The sequence below is a fragment of the Aquarana catesbeiana genome, linkage group LG01 (assembly GCF_042186555.1).
Source record: "Aquarana catesbeiana isolate 2022-GZ linkage group LG01, ASM4218655v1, whole genome shotgun sequence".
Taxonomy (NCBI): Eukaryota; Metazoa; Chordata; class Amphibia; order Anura; family Ranidae; genus Aquarana; species Aquarana catesbeiana.
The window spans coordinates 628,257,567-628,278,350 of record NC_133324.1 but is presented as its reverse complement, the minus strand read 5'-3'; the positions used below and the strand labels follow the sequence as shown (position 1 = coordinate 628,278,350).

General features: G+C 42.5%; 1 protein-coding gene and 1 non-coding gene across 6 annotated transcripts in view; both read left to right on the top strand.

Moving 5' to 3' along the window:
* Nucleotides 1-20,784, top strand: part of FAM13A (family with sequence similarity 13 member A) — a 280,680-nt gene that overhangs the window by 176,668 nt on the left and 83,228 nt on the right. For 4 of the 5 annotated variants that reach the window (XM_073600928.1, XM_073600935.1, XM_073600923.1 and 1 more), the window contains one exon: nt 19,536-19,577. The exons of the other annotated variant lie outside the window; for it this stretch is intronic. In XM_073600928.1, the coding sequence (XP_073457029.1) occupies nt 19,536-19,577 (42 nt within the window). The remainder of the gene's footprint in view (nt 1-19,535; nt 19,578-20,784) is intronic. 5 annotated transcript variants of the gene reach the window in all.
* On the top strand, nt 14,306-14,420 carry LOC141124988 (U5 spliceosomal RNA). Its single transcript, XR_012241300.1, has one exon. It is a non-coding gene; the product is annotated as a U5 spliceosomal RNA (small nuclear RNA).

The window sequence follows — 20,784 nt, the reverse complement described above, 5'->3', positions numbered from 1 at the left end:
ATGAGAAAAGGTATTTAGCAGTTTGTATTTTAGTAAAATGATCGGTGTCCCTATATACACACGATTGGTCTCCTCTCCCGACAGGACGTGGATCTGTGTGCCCGGTGGTCATTGATGAAGTGGTGGGCGCACCCCCCCCCCCCCCCCCCCCAATACCGCCAGGAAGCCAAGGACGTCATAGGACGCCCACCCAGGATGGGAGATCCCATCTGCGGACGTCATATGTCTAATGGGCAGGTAGGGAAGTGGTTAAAGGTGTCAATCATGTCTCCCCTTTCCCTTCGTTCCTCTAGACCAGGGATCTTAAACTGGTGGTGGCCCTCCAGCTGTTGTGGAACTACAAGTTCCATCATGCCTCTGCCTTTGGGAGTCATGCTTGTAACTGTCAGCCTTGCAATGCCTCATGGGACTTGTAGTTTTGCAACAGCTGGAGGGCCGCCAGTTTGAGACCCCTGCTCTAGACTTTACATATTAGGTTTTATCCCTTCAGACCTTTCACCGTTTTGTTACCTGTCTCTAGAGTAGTTTATAGAATGTGTGCTGTCTTGGTAATAATAAAAAAAAAAAAAAAAGTAGTCATACGACTACTAAAAAAAAGTTACGGACGCACATTTTGGCAGTAGGCTCTAACTTTAGTATTTGAAATGCATTGGAAGCCTAAAGAGATTACCCAGAACCCTGTTCTGCGGTAATATATTGTATTGCTATTTTTTTTTTTTTTTTTTTCTTTTTAGCGCATATCACAAGCAGACAAGCTGTGTCTTAGGCCTATTACTGAATACTCATGATTAGCAGACATCTCCTTCCAGGTTGCCAAGTTATCCTTTTAATTACAGACTCGCATGAATTATGAAGCTTCTGTGGCTGATGAAATCCGGCAATGCACTGACTTTAATGGAATCTGTTACAGAGTGAAGTTCTTGTCGGAGAAAGGCACAGGGCAGTGAAGCTGAACCTCACAAATGTCCTGCAGAGAAAGGTCACTCCCATATGAGGCTACTTGTATAGTTTTATTTATTTTTATAGGCTTTTGTTTAAAGAAATTTTTTTTGTTTTTTTTTTTTGCCGTCTGTGTACCATTAGGGAACTTTACATAGTAGGTGAGGTTGAAAAAGACACAAGTCCATCAAGTCCAACCTATGTGTGATTAGATGTCAGTATTACATTGTATATCCCTGTATGTTACGGTCATTCAGGTGCTTATCTAATAGTTTTTTTTAAACTATCGATGCTCCCGACCCCACCCCACCCCCCCCCCACCCCTGCTGATACCACCGCCTGTGGAAAGGAATTCCACATCCTTGCCACTCTTATGCCCCGTACACACGGTCGGACATTGATCGGACATTCGGACAACAAAATCCTAGGATTTTTTCAGACGGATGTTGGCTCAAACTTGTCTTGCATACACACGGTCACACAAAGTTGTCGGAAAATCCGATCGTTCTGAACGCGGTGATGTATTTCCGACAACAAGGTCCTATCACACATTTTCTGTTGGAAAATCCGACCGTGTGTACGGGGCATAACAGTAAAGAACCCTCTACGTAGTTTAAGGTTAAACCTCTTTTCTTCTAAATTTGAGTGGCAACGAGTCTGTGAAAAAGTTTTATCCCCATTGTAGGGTCACCAGTCCGGTATTTATAAATTGAAATCATATCCCCTCTCAAGCGTCTCTTCTCCAGAGAGAATACGTTCAGTGCTCGCAACCTTCCCTCATAACTAAGATCCTCCAGACCCTTTATTAGCTTTGTTGCCCTTCTTTGTACTTGCTCCATTTCCAGTACATCCTTCCTGAGGACTGGTGCCCAGAACTGGACAGCATACTCTAGGTGCGGCCGGACCAGAGTCTTGTAGAGTGGGAGAATTACCGTTTTATCTCTGGAGTTGATCCCCTTTTTAATGCATGCCAATATTCTGTTTGCTTTGTTAGCAGCAGCTTGGCATTGCTGAGCCTATCATCTACTAGGACCCCCAAGTCCTTTTCCATCCTAGATTCCCCCAGAGGTTCTCCCCCCAGTGTATAGATTGCATTCATATTTTTGCCACCCAAATGCATTATTTTCCATTTTTCTACATTGAACCTCATTTGCCATGTAGTTGCCCACCCCATTCATTTGTTCAGATCTTTTTGCAAGACTTCCACATCCTGCAGAGAAGTTTATTTTTTCTTGTTTTGGAGATACTAAAGGAAATTAAAATTTTCTCCTAGATAGTAGGCTCCTTTCATACAGCTGTTCTGAGCAGGTCAGTTTTTCAGGTGGACCTGATCAGAAGTTCCATGCATTCCTAGATTTGATTTGAATAATGAAAATGAATGAAATCGAATGGGATTTACTTTAAATGTTTAATGGTAAACAGGACAAATAAAAGATGAATCTCCCTAAGGGGGCCACAGACAGCAATAAAATCTGCCAGGCATTCTAATCCCTTAGTCAAAACTAAAGAAAATGTTTTGCTTTTAGTTATACTGGTGTTCTGTCAAAATAGCCAACTCGTCAAAATCTCCAATTAAGTCACTTCCGGTGACTCTCCAGCAGCAGTAATGGTAGATTTCGACCACTTGGCTGTTTTGACGAACACCGGCAGCGTATAAACTATGGTACATGATATGAGTGGACATTTAGTCCGCCTGCTAGTAACCAACAACATGGCCACCTCCAAGGTGGCAAAAACTTTATTACTCGTTAGCAGGTGTTCTGTTAAAACAACTAATTCGTCATGTACCGTAGTGTATACGCTGCTGGTGTTCTGCGAAATAACAGCCAAGTTAATCTGCAGCTACCGTTACCGGAAGTGACGTAATTGCCGATTTTGACGGGTTTGCTATTTTGACAGAACACCCGGCCATACATGAATCAAAATTCGGTCCTTGCTGAACTGGCCGCATGTCAATCCATGTTTGAACACCCTAGTTGTACACAAGTCGATCGAGCGATTGACTTGTGTACAACCAGCCTGTCGAGTTTATCCTAAACGATTATTGCCACCAGCTATAGTCAGTAACACCTATTGTGTTCTGCTGGCTGGGAAGGCTCCCCAACTTGCGGAACACAGTAGCACTGCAGGAGGGTTTTGAGCAACTTTTCTTTCCTTCCACCTGTGGTTAGCTCCCTTGTCCTCTCTATGCTCACCTCCAAGACTTCTCCATTGCCTCTCCCATCATCTGAACTCCCTACCCCAATCTGTCCATCTCCTACACTGTCTGCCTTTGGTGATCCCTGAAATTCCATCTTATGAGTGAGGCCTATACTGCCTCGACCTAACAAATTGTACTTTTACTTTCTCCTTCAGCTCATCCTTACCAGTTACTGTATTACCTTATTCTATCTCTTGACTCTCCCTTTTTTTTTAAATTGTATGCACCTATGAGCAAGGTCCTCTAGTCTCTTATATTGAATTGTATTGTAACTGTACTGCTTTCCTCTGTTTTGTAAAGTGCTGAGCAAACTGTTGGCACTATATCAATCCTGAATAATAATTCACATCGATGTGCAAGATGCTGTTTTAGATACTGTGTAATAAACAGTGTAAGATGATGTGTTGCAAGTTTAAAATGGTACTCCACTCCCCCCACCCCCTATGCATTTTTTTTCCAACTTTTACTGCTGTAAAAAATATGTCACCATTCGGGGATAGCGCGGGCATGTCAACTTTCACTCAGTACCTGTTAGTGTAGCACTTACTAACCCACACCGCAAATCCAGTGTTGTCGCTCTGCAATCTGTTGTTCGGGTGCCATACAGTGGGGTCCCGTGCTGCCATCTTGGTCCTCTTCAGCTGGCTGCCTCTTCTGGGTGCAGTCCATCCACTCTGATAACCTGCTCTGTGTGTCCATCCTGGGAGATGTGATGTCGGCATCCCGGGAGTCTTCAGGACCAGGTACTTATCATTCTGGGGGTGGGGGGAGGAACAGTGGCAGACTAAAAACTAAAATTTTATAATCTTAATACTGAAGCGAACTTCCTTTTCAAAGTGAAGTTCTGCATAATTCTTGAATATCATAATGTTTTGGATAGTTTATCATGTATTTTATACTGATATATGCTGGCTGCAATATAGTTTCCACATGATGGCGCAGACTTTTATCTAATCCATCTCAGTGTTGTAATACGTAGCAGGCCCTGTTACTTTCTGTCTGTGCATAAATAATGTATGCACAGACAGGAGGTAACAACCCATTTTACATATGCACAGACCGAAATAAATGTAATAAGGTTAGAATCCCTATTGCATGATAAGAATGTAATCGCTTTTTTTTTTTTTCTTTCACATGAGCAAAGGGCATGGGATAGCTGGGTACTCCTGTACAGAGTACTATTGCTGTGGTAATAAGGCTTGCTTATTTTATTGTCAAGCCTTTTTTTTATAGGTCCTGTATGTGCCTGTTTTTCTTTTCCTGTTTATCCTTTCCATGTTGTGCTAAGCAGCTGCTCCCATCAGTTTTTTTGCTGGGAATATGACATGTGGCCTGTACAGTTCTGGAGCTTGTATCCAGACCAGAAAATAAATATTCAATGTGTTCTGCTTACATGTATTAGATGTTCTGCTTACATCACTACATTATACAATTGTGCTGTGACTGTTTAGAAGCTGTCATTCTTTTTCTCTGCAGTTTTCTCTTATTCTGCTAGTGTTTTTTTCTTTTAGTCCAAGAACAAGTTTAACATAACAGAGTTTATTAAACCAGACCTGCACAGAAGTATCTGGCCCTAAGGGGTTGAGTTGCCATAACTGGAGAGTGCATAATTTGGTGCTGCTCTGCATAGAAACTAATAGTGGTGCGCTGAAATGAAAATCCTGGGTCCGAAACCAAAAATTCAGAATGTATTTGATCAAGACCAAAATTTAAGTATGTATATATATATATATATATATATATATATATATATATATATATATATATATATATATATATTATAAAAGTGGAGTTCCACCCAAAAGTGGAACTTTTGCTCATTTGTCTCCGACCCCACGCCCCCCTCTGGTGCCACATTTGGCACTTTTGGGGGAAGGGGGAGTTGGATACCTGACAGGTACCGTGTTCCCACTTCTGGGCCATGGCGCATTACATCAGCAGCTCGGCTCCCTCCTACTTCCCCTGCCGCCGGGCCAGTAAGAGTGCAGCGGTGCCTCACGCATACGCAGTAGGGACCCGGCGTTAAGCCGTAATGCTTCACTACCGGGCTTCTTTACCTGCAATGATGGCGGCAGCACCCGACAACTGATGGAAACAGCTGCAGTGCCGACATCGCTGAACTCCAGAACAGGTCAGTGTCCTATTATTAAAAGTCAGAAGCTGCAGTATGTGTAGCTGCTGCTTTCAATTTTTGCAGGGGTGAGCGGACCTCCTCTTCAATAAAATATATTATATTCGATTTAATATATTTTTAATTGGGATCATGAATTTAAATATGAATGTATTGTCGGCCATTATCTGCACCTGTTTTGAAGGATGGATTTATAATTTTTTTTAAACTTTAGAGTACGCTGGGAGGGCTCTCCCAGGAGAGGCAGGGCACAATGCGATACCGTCATTCATGCAATCACGATGCAGCGGTTCTCTGCATTGATTCGGCAATTTCAATGCCCTATTATTCAGTATTAGGCTTCATTTAAGCCTGCACACAGAGCTTAAAAAGTGCCTTTTACAGACATTTTGGCATTTATTTTCTCAGCCTGTAGAAGCACCTGTATGTTAGTTTGTGTTGTCGTCTCCCCCCCCCCCCCCCCGGTACACGTAGATTTTTTTTATTCTATTTTTCCTGCCTGTGAACGGCTATCACAGTTGTGTTCAGGAGAGAAGCTGAAGAGCAGCTGGACCTCCTTTACCCAGTCAGAATTTTTGGTCAACCCTGTCCCCTGGTCGCCTAGGCGAGAATGACATCTACACTACTTTTTATCCTTCTGGGATATGTACTTCACATATTCTGGATGCTTTACTTTCCATTCACAGTGGCTGGAGTAGGGCAAGATTGAATGACATCAGGACAAATTTGTGTAGAAGGGGATCAAAGCAGGACAAATGCTGGATAAATGCTGGATCCACTGGGCAGGTAGGTTTCTGAATAGAGGACAACCCTGGCTAACTTGTAAGTTAGGGATAAATACAGGGGGAGGGAAGGGAGTAAAGGTAATCTGAAAGTGATTGTAAAGTCTCGTGTGTTTTGTTGTTTTTAAAAAAAATGTTATACTCTCCTGCTCTGTTGCAGTTATTTTGCACAGAGCAGCCTGGATCCTCCTCTTCTCAGGTCCCTCTTCACTGCTGCTGGTCCCTACGTCCTGTCAAGTGCCCCCACAGCAAGCAGCTTGGGGGCAGCCGAGTCACAGCTCCGTGTGTCCATTCAGACACTGAGCCATGACCCGGCCCTGCCCCCTCTCTCCCCTGATTGTCTAACTGAATTTGACAGCCGCAGGAGCCAATGGCGGCGCTGCTGTGTCTCAGCCAATCAGGAGGAGAGTCCCGGATGGCTAAGACACTTGTTGACATCACTGGAGAGAGATGGGGTGCTGGGGAGGCTGCTACACACTGAAGGTTCTATGCATTAAGATAAAAAACCTTCTGACTTTACAACTCTAACTTTTAAGAGGTGCATGCCACTTTAAAGCCTAGTACACACAGTTAGAAAATAGGATAAACAATAGTTCGCATTTTCCGTATCCTCGTCCGTGTTGAAAACGAGAATGCCTAAAGTGGCATGGAAATTCTTGAACAGGGAATAACTTCCCATGTACATAGCTATGGTCTTTGTCTCTAGTCCATGGTCAAACCTTGTTTCTGACCATGCGTGGACTTGCTCATTTGATTTTTATAGGATGAATGCTGTACTAATTAAATGAAAATGGATGTTATGGTAATAAGAAAACTTTTCTGTGTCCCTCGGAAATTTTCATCTGAACAGTAGATATTCGCTCTCGAAAGCAGTGTACTAATGAACAGAAAATCAAACTGCTGTTGCGAATACGGATATTTTGCCAGCTTTTCTAATGGCGTGTACTAAGTTCAAGTATCTACTTTCTTTTTACTTACACTTTCATTGATGCCTGATAATATATTTCTCATTATACTAACGGCCTGCTGTAGGCTTTCATAGATTGAAGCCAGACTGTTATTTGTTGCCTCTTTAGTCCCCTTGCCCATTGACATCATTTCATATTCTATGCAATATTTTTGTTTGTTCCTGAGTTCTTAAACGTTGTTCTTATTAGGATAACAAGTGGTTTCACAGCCTATGGCGATACTTGTGCGATTTACATCAATCTTATGAAGTATTCTCTCTGAAGTTCCTTTCTAGCCTAACCTCAGAAGTGCCTGCACTGTGTGCGGCTAGGAACCGAGAACTTTCATCACACAGATAGTCATGCCTTCTCACATGTCTGGTCTACTGGTCTATCACAGTATTGTACACTCTCCATTGTATGCTGCCCCTGTATTTAAGTGTCTGCATTCTTACCCAGCATTGTAGAAAATGTAAGCATGTTATAATCCAAGAGAATTGGTGGTAATGGTCATATTTGTAGCCAAATGATCATCATAAAAAATGTACAACATAATTATCAGTCGGCACACGGTCTGTCTATGGTTGTAGACCTTAGTTTCCATTATTTTATGCAGATCCTATATTCTCATATATACATTATCCCAGAGATAATCTGCTATCTTTGACAGTAGCAGAAGTGCGCAGAGACAGATTTACCTTCACCTAAGTAGTATTATATATTATCTTCTCTGTCGTATTAAATGCTTAATGCATTATGTGGCCGCTGATACATTTCTGATGTTTCACTGAGGTTATTACACAACTTGTTCTGCAACTTCATGGTAATCTCCACTCAAGCAGACTATGAGTTTTACATAGAGAAGCAGATTTGGAATTTCAGATCAATGCATTCATTTTAATCAGTGGTCGGGAGGCAAGTTACCATGTTGCTAAAAACATGTAAAGGAAAAAAAGGCAGCTTAATAAAATGTATGTATTTTTAGCAGCAGAGACTCCTTACAGCTAATCTATCCTGTAATACAGAGCTACTGCCATCCCTGCAGTCTTCAACACCCAACACGGTATTGGGTTTGCTTACAGCTCTGAAGGGAGGCACTAAAGGTGCATTTGCACCCCCAGCAGGGGTTCCCACAATTAGCTGCCCTCGCATGTAATCTCTTATGCAGCGATCACATGCGAGGGATTGGCTCTTAATGGAGAGAGTCTGTGTCCAGGGCCTTTCACTCAGTGGGACTGTCTGTGGCAGTTGATCACAGAAACCCACCCACGTTTGGGTTCTTACATCTGAATGGAGAATAGGTGCATTCTCAGGTGTGAATGCACCCTAAAGCTAGCCATACACTGTTAAGCAGGCTGTAGATGGAACTCTATTTTCCAACATTAAGGCTCCTTTCACACTGAAGCGCTTTGTAGGTGCTAAAGTGCTAAAAATAGCGCCTGCAAAGGGCTCTGAAAGAGCTGCTCAATGCAATCCAATTAGAAAGCCCCGAGGGCTTTCACACTGGAGCGGTGCGCTTGCAGGACGGTCTAAAAAGTCCTGCAAGCTGCATCTTTGGAGCGCTGTAGGAGCGGTGTATTTTACTGCTCCTAAAGCGCCCCTTCCCATTGAAAACCAATGAGGGAGTGCTCCAAACCCACCTGCAAAGCACCGCTTTGTGGGCGTTTTTAACCCTTTTTCAGCCGCTAGCAGGGGTTAAAAATGCCCCGCTAGCGGCTGAACAGCGACGGTAAAGCAGCACAGAGCTATTGTGTTCTCCCAGTGGGGGGGGGGAGCAGGGAGCCATTCCCGCCAGGAGAACACAGTGATTGCTGCTAGAAGCTATAATCGTATGTAAAATCCAAAAGGCTGGTTGTACCCAAGTTGATAAATCTATCAACTTGGGTACATTCAGCCTGCCCATATGTGGTTTGGTTCTCGGCTGGTACCTGTTGAACCGACAATGACTGGCTTTAGTTTAACAGATTCCTTCATTCACGCACATCCTAACCCAAGGTGGATAAAGGAATTCCCATTCTCCCTCGGCGCACCCAACCCCCCCCCCCCCCCCCCGCCTGGACAATGTATTGTGACATCAGGGCCTGCCCTTGTCAGAATACATTGATCAGCGGATGCAGCCTGTATGTTCCTTTGACAGAAGTTAATCAAACTATTGACTTCCATGTAGCATGAATGGCCATGCACTGGTTGAAATCCCCGCTGAACTGGATGCTTTTTGATGAGTGTATATGACCAGCTTAAGGATGCAGGCATTCGACATACCTAGATGTCTTGAATGATGAACGTTCTAGTGGTGGCTGGAAAGAGCATAGCTCAGACTGGTATGTACTGGAAATACATACTGGTATGTATTTCAAGTGTTTCTAAAGGATACCTTAGTTTGTTTTGCTTTTTTTTTTTTGACCGTGAAAATGGTTGAAAATGCAGTTAAACTAGAGCAGGGGTCAGCAATCTTTTTCCACTTAAGGGCCGGATTCAATGTATGTGAATGCATGGAGGGCCGCATTCACCTGCTAATAAATGAAGATAATAATAATCCTAACATAGTAATAATAACAGTACAGGTTTACCTCACTTTAAGGTGCTTCACTAATACAAAGCCAGTTCACTCTGGGGGAACATGTGGCCGAGGATTCGGATTTTACTGCCCCCTCCCCCATCCTGGCACCCAAAGGTGGCTGACGCCGGCCAGCATGGTCTAGAGATGGGGTCCCTGTCTCTACATAAAAACGGGTCCCTGCCCCAGGGGTGATGGGGTCCCCCTCCCTATTTCACATCACTCCCATAGTGTCGTCTGTCCCCTGCACCCCACACACAAACGCTGTGTAGGTAGAACTCTCCTACCTTACACAGTGTGGCGGTGGGACCCCGTGCTACCTGGAAGATTGCTGGTTTATGCCAGATTTTGAAGAGACAGGCACGCTGATTGCACAGCTCTTTAGCTATTTTGTGACCTGACTATGACTTAGTCCCCCACCCAACAGATAGGAAGTCTGTGCATGGGAGTCAGGTGGACTTCCATTCCTCTGCAGCAGTCAGAGGCTGCATGTAGCAGATGTAGTCTGTGGTGGAGCAGCAAGGAGCTGATAGTAAGTTATAAGAGAGCTTGACTCTAAGGAACTCTTTTGATCTAAGGAGCAGACCTAAGGCCTAAGCTGGAGGCTGGAAGCAGCCGTGTGGCAATAGAGTAAGCCAGGAGGCTGAAATATTCTGATTGTGGAAGATACAGTAATAGTGGAACCCCCTGTGTGGGCTACTGATGTCTTTTGTGAACTTTTCCATTCTTTTAAATAAAAGTGGGCTACCCGACCCTTTAAATTACAGTTTTGGACTGGAGCACTTATTGAAACTGCAACTACCGCTTAAATCTGATCACCCCAATCTTACAACGGGTGTACAGCAGAGATTTTCCAGTATCACAGGGCTCGATGGGGGCGATCCTAGCAACCAATCACCTGCTGTTTAATGTGAAAAGTTAATATCCAGCCCTGTGATACTGGCCGCTGTCCAATGAAGGAGGAGAGTGGCAAAAATGGCCAGTTGCAGCCCGCGGGCCATAGGTTGCCAACACCTGAACTAGAGATTTGTGAACTGTTTACTTGCCAAAGAATTTCTTATTCTGTTCACTAACTCATGTGATTCACACACAGCTTTTTACTTTGCACAGACAGGCAAGCGATGCCCCTGTTAAGATTTGCAAGTTTTGGGGTTACCTCCCCACCATCAGCCTGCTCATGACACTTTTAAATCAGCATCACCACCCCTTGCCTGAGAGCAGGGAGGTGAGGGAGGTGAGCCAGGAATCGGTATACCCTGAACCAGGATGTGCTCATCTTCCTGGCTTTACAGTGTTGCAGGCGTAATGGATGACTACTAATTGGCCTGCCAAAAGATGTATCTAATTTTTGTATTGCTTTTAAGGGTACTTAAAGTGGAGGTCTGCCCACGCCTGCAAAAATTAAAAGTCAGCAGCTACACCTACTGCAGCTGCTGACTTTTAATAATAAACGACACTTACCTGTCCAACGATGTTGGCACCAAAGTTGATGTTTCCATCAGCTGTCGGGTGCTCCCACGGCCATTGCAGGTAAGATATTCTGGCATAGTAGCCTTATGGCTTCATGCTGGAAACCCTACTGCGCATGCGTGAGGCTCCGCTCTTCTCTCCTACTGGCCCCTGGCGGCAGAGGAAGGAGGAGGAGGCGGCAGCCGAGGTGCTGGTGTAGATCTCCACGGTCCGGACTCCCGGAAGTGGGGACAGGATACCTTTCAAAGACAGGTATCGGCTCCCCCCTAAAGATGCCAAATGTGGCACCGAGGGGGGAGGAGACAAATGAGCGTCAGTTAAACTTTTGGGGGCGGAACTCCGCTTTAACCCCTTCCCGCCGACCGTACGCAGATATGCGTACTCGGCTTTCCGGGGTTATACCGGGATGATGCCCGCAGCTGCAGGCATCATCCCGGTACTGTTGTTTACAGCGGGCGATCGGCTACCCGTGTATAACAACCGATGCGGCTAAAAGCCGCTCGGTTGTTATACTGGAGGAGCGGGAGGGGACATCCCCCCCCCCCCCTCCCGCCGCTGTTACCGGGCCTCCCGTGCGATCGGGAGGCCCGGTGTCCGTTCGGCTGCCTTCGGCGGCTGGGGGCGGACTGGAACGAAGCTGCGAGCGGCTTCGTTCCAGCCTTCTTGTTGTGACCGCGGAAGCGACGTCATGACGTCACTTCCTGTTTACTCGGCTGCCAATGGCGCCGAATTTAAAAAAGTACACAGTATTCAGAATCGCCGTTTTCGGCGATCTGAATACTTTGAAGTGTAAAGGAGGGATGGGGGGTCTTTTAGACCACCGATCCCTCCATAAAGAGTACCTGTCACCACAAGGGATGTTTACATTGCTTGTGACAGCAATAAAAGTAAAAAAAAAAAAAAAAATTTTAAACACAATTTATAAAGTACAAAAATAAATAAAATAAATTAAAAAAAAAAAAAAATTTTTAAAGTGCCCCTGTCCCCGCGAGCTCGCACAGTGAAGAAAACGCATACGGAAGTCGCGCCCGCATATGTAAACGGTGTTCAAACCACACATGTGAGGTATCGCCGCGATCGTCAGAGCGAGAGCAATAATTCTAGCCCTAGACCTCCTCTGTAGCTCAAACCTGGTAACCGTAAAAAATGTTTAAAGCGTCGCCTATGGAAATTCAAAGGTACCGTAGTTCGTCGCCATTCCACGAGTGCGTGCAATTATAAAGGGTGACATGTTTGGTATCTATTTACTCGGCGTAACATCATCTTTCACATTATACAAAAAAATTGGGGTAACTTTACTGTTTGGATTTTTTAAAATTCATGAAAGTGTCACTTTTCCAAAAATTTGCGTTTAAAACACCGCTGCACAAATACCGTGTGATAAAAAATATTGCAACAATCGCCATTTTATTCTCTAGATTCTCTGCTAAAAAAATATATATAATGTTTGGGGGTTCTAAGTAATTTTCTAGCAAAAAATACGGATTTTAACTTGTAAACACCAAATTTCAAAAATAGGCTTAGTCATGAAAGGGTTAAGGCCTTTTTTTATGGTACAATGTTCTATTACCCTGTTAGCAAAGTATTAGTGGGGTTGATTTACTTAAACGGGAGAGTGCAAAATCTGGTGCATTTGTGCATGGTAGCCAATCAGCTTCTAACTTCAACTTGCTCAATTGAGCTTTGACAAAATACCTGGAAGCTGATTGGTTTCTATGTAGAGCTGCACCATTATTTTGCCCTCTCCCAGTTTTAGTAAATCAATGCCACCAGTGTATTGGGAAGGGAACTCCACTATGAAAACCTGAAGCCAGAGCAGAACTGTTATAGCTAAATGGTCATGGTCATTGTTAAATGGCTTTATAATTTTCATACAAATATATACTTTAGTAGTCTAGTTGTGTTAAAAACTAGTAATCCTATTGCTGATGACATTAATTTACATTGACCTACTTCTTGCGACAGGCATCTTGAACTGACCCTGTAACCTGCCTTTACTTGGAAAAAACTGGTTGGTTGGATTTGACTGAACAGGGTGGAAGTTGAATGTATTGTTCACGTTGCATACTTTGCCTCCAGCATAAAGCTCAGACAGTACCAGCTGCATTGACCTCTTTATACTTAGGCTGTCTATGTGAGGATTCTTGCACTGAAATGTATGGATATGAGGAGAGTCTAAAAGAATGGAGTCAATTTTTTTTTTTTTTTTTGTAACTTAATCATGTTGCTTGTATGTTCCCTGTTTAGTAGGTGATTGACATCTCAAAATGCAGGTGTAAAATATGTTGTTTCCCAAAGACAACCTCTGAATATGATGCTGAGCATGTGCACTCAACTTCTTTGGTTGACCATGGCGAGGCCTGTTCTGAGTGGAACCTGTCCTGTTAAACCGCTGTATGGTCTTGGCCACCGTGCTGCAGCTCAGTGTCAGGGTCTTGGCAATCTTCTTATGGCCTAGGCCATCTTTATGTAGAGCAACAATTCCTTTTTTGTTTTGTTTTTTTCAGATCCTCAGATTTCTTTGCCATGAGGTGCCATGTTGAACTTCTAATGACCAGTATGAGAGTGAGAGCGATAACACTAAATTTAACACACCTGCTCCCCATTCACATTTGAGACCTTGTAACATTGAGTCACATGACAGCGGGGAGAGAAAATGGATAATTGGGCCCAATTTGGACATTTTCACTTAGGGGTGTACTCACTTTTGTTGCCAGCAGTTTAGACATTAATGGCTGTGTGTTGAGTTATTTTGAGGGGACAGCAAATTTACACTGTTATACAAGCTGTACACTCACTACTTTACATTGTAGCAAAGTGTCATTTCTTCAGTGTTGTCACATGAAAAGATATAATAATATATTTACAAAAATGTGAGGGGTGTACCCACTTTTGTGAGATACTGTATATCCCAGTGTATTTTGGTAAAATATAAAAGCTGATGTTACGCCGAGTAAATAGAAACCTAACATCTCATGCTTTAACATTGCGTACACTCTTGGAATGGCCACAAACTGACACTTCTCCATAGCAAGGCTTTAGATTTTTTTTTTTTTAAAGGTTACCAGTTTAGAGTTGCAGATAGAATCTAGTGCTAGAATTATTGCTCTTGCTATAACGTTCGTGGCGATGCTTCACGTGTGGTGTGAGCACTATTTGCATATGTGTTTGCAACATGCATATGCTTTCACTGTTGTGCGCAAGCACAAAGGGATGGGAGCACTTTAAATTTGTTTTTTGTTTTTTATCACTTTTATGCCTATCGCCAGGAATGTAAACATTCTCTGGTTTCTCTTCAGATCGAATAAATCTTTCGCCTTTTACTAAATATTTTCGTGGAGAGGAACAACTATGAGTTTCAGAGCCATTGGATGATATGCACTTGTTGCAGGGATGACCTAACCTCTGATTTGAATTTTGGGTGGTTCATCGTATCCAGGTTTGAGGGTAAATGCCATGTACCCTCTGATATAGCTTGGTTTACTTCCCTGTATGTTGGTGGCTGACTGGACGGTTCTATCTTTTAGTCTCCCCTTAGCTAGGACATGGCAGACAATTTTGAGCGTAGGTGTGGAGTTATACTCTATGGCTTGAAGACTTGAGGAAGCGGGTATTGCGCTGGGAAACGAGCACAATACAACGCCCATTTGACATTATGCTGTGACAAGTTTTCATATTCTACCATTTGATGTTTTGTTACACGTGGCAATTTTATAGCTATATAGGTGACTCTTTGTTAGCCCCCTTTATGTATTTGGATATGTATCTTCTATGTATATTTCAATAAACGTTTTTTTTTTTTTTTTTTTTTTTACGAATTTGTGTATGCTATATCATGAGGGAATTGCCATTTAACCATTGACGACCATCCGCTGCAGTTGTACTGTGGCAGAATGGCACGGCTGGGCGAAACAACGTCTCTTCGCCCTGTGGCCACTAGGGGGCGCGCCCCTCCCCACCCCCAAGCTGATGCGAGTGACCGGCGGTCACGATCACCGCCAGGCTCCCACGATCGCTCGGGGCACACGGAGAACTGGGATCTGTGTGTGTAAACACAGTTTCCGGTTCTCTGAGGGGAGAACAGTCTGTTCATACAGAGTATGAACAGCGATCTGTCTGCTCCCCTGCACAGTCCCCTCCCCCCTTCAGTTAAAAACAAACTAGGGGAAGACATTAACCCCTTGATTGCCCCCTAGTGTTAACCCCTTCACTGCCAGTGAAATTTTTACAGTAATCAATGCATTTTCAATAGCATTGATCTCTGTATTAATGCCAATGGTCCCAAAAATGTGTCAAAATTGTCAGATGTGTCCACCATAATGTCGCAGTCCCGATAAACGCAGATCGCCGCCATTACTAGTAAAAAAAAAAAAAATTACTAATAAAAATGCCAACTATTCCCTATTTTGTAGACCGCAGAGGTGATCAAATACCACCAATAGAAAGCTCTATTTGTGGGGAGAAAAAAAAAGACATCAATTTTGTTTGGGTGCAAGGTCGCACGACCGCGCAATTTCCAGTTAAAGCGACGCAGTGCCGCATCACAAAGAGTGCTCTGGTCAGGAAGGGGGTAAAATCTTCCAGGGCTGAAGCGGTTAAATGCCCACTTCCTTACATTCTCTGTTTCCTTGTCAATTTTTAGGGCTGGGATTGCCTGCTGGCAAACAAGCCTGTTTTGAGCTTGGGGCTCTGACTATATATTCTTACAGCACTTTACACGAATGTGATAAAAATGAGGGATGACAGGTCCTCTTTATAGTGAGATCCGGGGTCATATGTCTCCTCCTACCTTTTTGAAAGCAGATAAACAAAACAAAACAAAAAAAAGATTGATCTAATGCTTAAAAAAAAAAAAAAAAAAAGTTTACTTCCACCCTAGACCACAAGTGACGTCATAATGTCACTCTGGTCTTCCTAGATCAAAGAGGGTGGGGGAGAGGCAATCTGTTCCTCTCTTCTCACCTTTATGGCCAGCCGTGCGAATTGTCGGATCATTTCCTGGCCTAACCGGTAAGTACGGTAAGCCTGAGAAACACCAGCAAGTGGAAGAAGGAGGGATGACTTCTAAAAGTGATTTCAGTGGCTAATCCGTTGCTTGGATCGCTTTTATGAGAAATAAAGAGTATTAGAGAAAACAAAAATATATCAGGGTCATGGTTTCAAACATAACCCTGGGAAGCCAATTAAAAGCCGATATATATAATGTGTGTGTGTGTATGTATGTATGTGTATGTATATATATATATATATATATATATATATATATGTATATATATATATATATGTGTGTGTGTATTATTATTCAGGATTTATATAGTGCCAACAGTTTACGCAGCGCTTTACATTATAAAAAGGGAGATAATACAATAAAATACAAGAGGATTAAGAGGGCCCTGCTCAGAATGTGTATGTATGTGTGTATATATATATATATATATATATATATATATATATATATATATATATATATATATATATATATTTATGTGTGTGTATGTATGTATGTAAGGAGCTCTTTTTGCGGTTTAACGTGCATGATCTGTTTCCTCCTGTATTGAATTGTAACTGTCACGTTGTAAAGTGCTGAGCAAACTGTTGGTGTTCTATAAATCCTGTATATAAAGATTTATTCTATGAGTTGTGCTTCCTCTGAGTTTATAGTCAGGCTCACGTCTGATGTAACAGGAACATAGTGTAAATAGTAATCCCATCCCTGACACACACACAGCAATACAGAATGCAAGCAGGAAGCTTGCGGCATGTGTACACTAAACCATGCACCCTGGCAGATGTCCTTGTCCTTCCTTTTTAGGTGTAAGGAGCATTGGCTAAAATAGATTGGCATTCGTGAACCGCATCACTGTGCCCCCACAATCCGCCTAAACGAATGCATTACCAGAACTATGTAGAAGAAGCTTGCTCATCAGAAACATGATGTGGTGTTTTGACGTTTTGCAGCGTTCCTACCAGCTGTATCAGTATGTTACCGGACACTTGTATGATTGTTTGTTACATGGAGCCTGATTGAGGTTTCAGTAATCTTCCACAGCTGAGAGAATGACCTTGGCTGTGCCTGCTAAACAGAACAGCTGCAGCGTTGTTGTACCAGAGCACTAGTACAACCCTGGCAGCCCTCAACAAGTGTTAGCATGGAAAGGTTCTCCTTCAGTCATATATGTAAGTATTCTCTCACTTATGTCATGGAGTCCAGGCAGTAGGTTTGTGCTTTAAAAATGCTTTACATGCATTATTATTATATAATTAACCTCTAAATTTCAATGATGCAGAATTATCGCAGCGCTGATGTCACATTTGTGCTTGTGGAGACCGAGTAGTTGTTAATGCTCAGGTTATGCTGGTAAAAAGTGGAAACAGATCATATCCATAATACACATTTTGTTAAAGAATTCATATTTAACTTGAAGACAAGCCCATGGGAGATCATTTTTTTTTTTTTTTTTTTTTGTCGGTATTTAAAAGGCATGTAACAGCAGATAAGTATGTCAGGGTCATGTGCTCAGTGACATATTTTGTTAATGGAGTGGCCACCGATTTTCTTCTGCTTCAGAAATAACCTAAGGCTTCAAAGCTTGTATGGGTCATGTCAGATTTTGACAGCTTGTACACACACCAGCAGGTGGCATCCTGAGCTCAGGAAAACCTTCTGGTCCTGGATCTATCTTGGTACACTTAAAGTATAAAATTATGGAGAGGAAAGCAAAGGGCAGGACTTTGTGTGAGGCACACTGACGCAATGAAACAATGTTGTAATAAAAAGGGCTTTAATAGATTCAATTAGTCATATAATAACATGAAAATTGATAATGATTCTTGCTATATATCAATTATTTTATATTTCACTAGAACCTAATATTGCACAATACTGTATATTCCAACAAGGAATCATTTACAATAACATAAAATGCATATGACACACGTTGTACTAGATAGTATACAGAGTGACATGCTAATATGTCATTTGAGGATGAAAGAAAACAAACAAAAAAGAAATAGATCTAGATAGAACATCCATACATCATAATGGTAGTATATACATGTCGGTAGTTGTAAGCTCTATGCGTTTCGGGACCTTCTAGCCCCTCAGGAGCAAAACCGAAATAGTACCTAAGAATGGGGAGAACAACCATGTAAGAATAATTTAAGGGGGACCAGTGGGCAAATGTGAAATATGAAGCACCCACACATATACACATTGTGTCCACAGACTTACGTATACATCTGCGCAGTGGTGGTGCAGCCATGTGAGTCACAGACCAGCCAATGATGCCACATCCCGGAGCTGAGGGGGCGCTACGAGGCAGACACTACCCACACAGACCGACCCCGGGTTGGTCAAACTAAGTGAAGTGACAACGTGTAAACCAAAAATCGCTCCAATTTGGAGACCTCTGAAAAGGGAGGGGGGGGGGGGTGTATGTGAGTGAGTAAAGAGTGTATGTGTAGGAGTAGTACAAGAATAGGAAAGTATAAAAGAAAAAAAGTATTGAAAGAATGCGGAAACCATAGTCAAGTGTAGAGGAAGTGACAACGAACGAAAAAGAGTAAAAAAATGAGTGAGTGGAGAAAATGGGTGAAGTTACCTGGCTCAAAGTGAGTAATAACAAAGAAATGGGGAACAGTGGTTTCCCAGTGTTTGGTTTTGTGAGCAAATAAGTCTAAGAGACCAAACAGCGGGAGATGTTCATGTAGGGAGCGCCGCCATGGCTGTCCCCCAACGTCACGTTCCAGCACACCATGGGGGGGGCAAAGAAGGCGTCATCGAGCTTGCGGCCAGACCACCCAAGCCACTCAGCAAGGAACGCCGTGTCCACCACCAACCATCGATGCGCTGGAGATGGTAATACAACTCGCCGGCAAGAGGTTCTGGTGACCTGGGGGTCCCCAAGGAATTCCCTTTAATTTGTAGGGATTTCCTCTCCCTTCCTGTTTTGGCTATGGGACAGGAAGTAAAGGGAAATTCCAGCAATGGGACACAGATGGAGAAAAAAAAAATCAGATGGGTTATAACCCTCCCTTACTTTATCCAAAATTAAAAAAAAAAAGTTTTGCCTTTTAGTTATACTTTAAAAGTATTTTAGATTTTCAGGCTGATGCTAAGTTTTATGTAGTCACTTGTATATGGTAAATCGGGCAAGTCATGATGTGCTACAGTCTGACTAATGTAAAAAATAATCTTCCTTAAAGTGAACCTGTCTTTACTCGCCAATTAAAAGCATTCAGAAAAGAGAACGTGCCGTATGGTGATTTGCATTAGGAAGAATCCCTTCCTTTTTATTATTATTATTTTTTTTTTTTTTTTTTTATCGCACTGCTTTTGTAGGTGGCATGTCTTCTTTAATGGTCCAAGCTAGCTAAGTCAGAGTAGATACAGATCTGATGGCACCTGCTTTTGGTTAATATCAAAGTAAAGGAAACGCTTGTAATGTGTGTGTCTGGTGTACCAGCTCCTCCATCTGTTGGATGTTAATGTTGTTTTATTTTCTTGCAGCTCTCAGGAAGATGAACGGCCCATGTCCCCCTTCTTCATGAGGTAGACTATCAATCTTTCGATCAAATCTGCACACCAAACACACCTAATGTATCTAGCTAAAAGGTTAAAATGGAAACTAGTTTGTCCTTTGTTACCCTTGCAGTTTTAGGGTTCCTATAACTTGGTAAACACTAGTGGCAGTATTTATCATGTATGATAATATAGTATTGCACAAGTATACATTTCACTCTAGTGTCTTTGTGAAGTTCAGGTTAGTTTGAATTGTGGGTTCGGGGTTAAATGAATACCCTATGTTTAAAAGCAAGGGGTCAGTTATTTCTTCTGAAAATTAATTTTTTAGGTGATGTGTACTATAATATAATGTAATTAAGTATACGGTGACCAGTTGTGGTCTCTGAAAACTAATATTTCAACTAAAGTGGACTAGTCTTTTCATTCTACTTTGCCAATTAAAGCGGAGCTCCACTCATAAGGGGAATCTCTGCTTGTCCCAATTTTTTTCTTTTTTTTGAAGGACCCCCGAGCGCCTCTAACTTTTAGCAAAACGAGAGCTGCATTGCACTTCAGTGTCTATTGCACCACATGTAAAGACTGGTAAGCTGTGATATATTCATTTTTTATTCTTTGGCATCGATATCCTTTCCCAGACCAAAAGGGAGCAGATAGGAGCAGTTCATTGTCGGGGTTTAAATACAAAGTTTTTGGGCAATTTCAACCACTTTCTTCCCACTTTCTAATGCAAAAATCAACCAAATGGGTCAGTGCGACCTACCACCAACGATTTCAATCGAAGTCACATAGAGATTCCTTTAATTCCTGCTATCAAAACCTGGATGAAATCCCCTGTAAACCAATATGTGGTCGGCTAGCATTAGGCTACTTTCAGAACAGCAGTTAAACATCGTGGTGGGGCGTTTAAAAAAAAAATTTTTTTTACTTGATTTTATTTATTTTTACGCTGTTTTTAAAAAAAAAAAAAAAAAAAAAATTGGGTCGCTTTTATTCCTATTACAAGGAATGTAAACATCCCTTGTATTAGAAAAAAGCATGTCAGATCCTCTTAAATATGAGATCTGGGGTCAAAAAGTCCTCAGATCTCATATTTGGACTTAAATGCAGTAAAAAAATTAAAAAAAAAATTGTCCTTTGAAAAAATGTGCCTTTAAGACGTATGGGCGGAAGTGACGTTTTGACGTCGCCCTGCAGTGCCATGGAGATGGGTGGGGGCCATCTTACCCTCACTCTT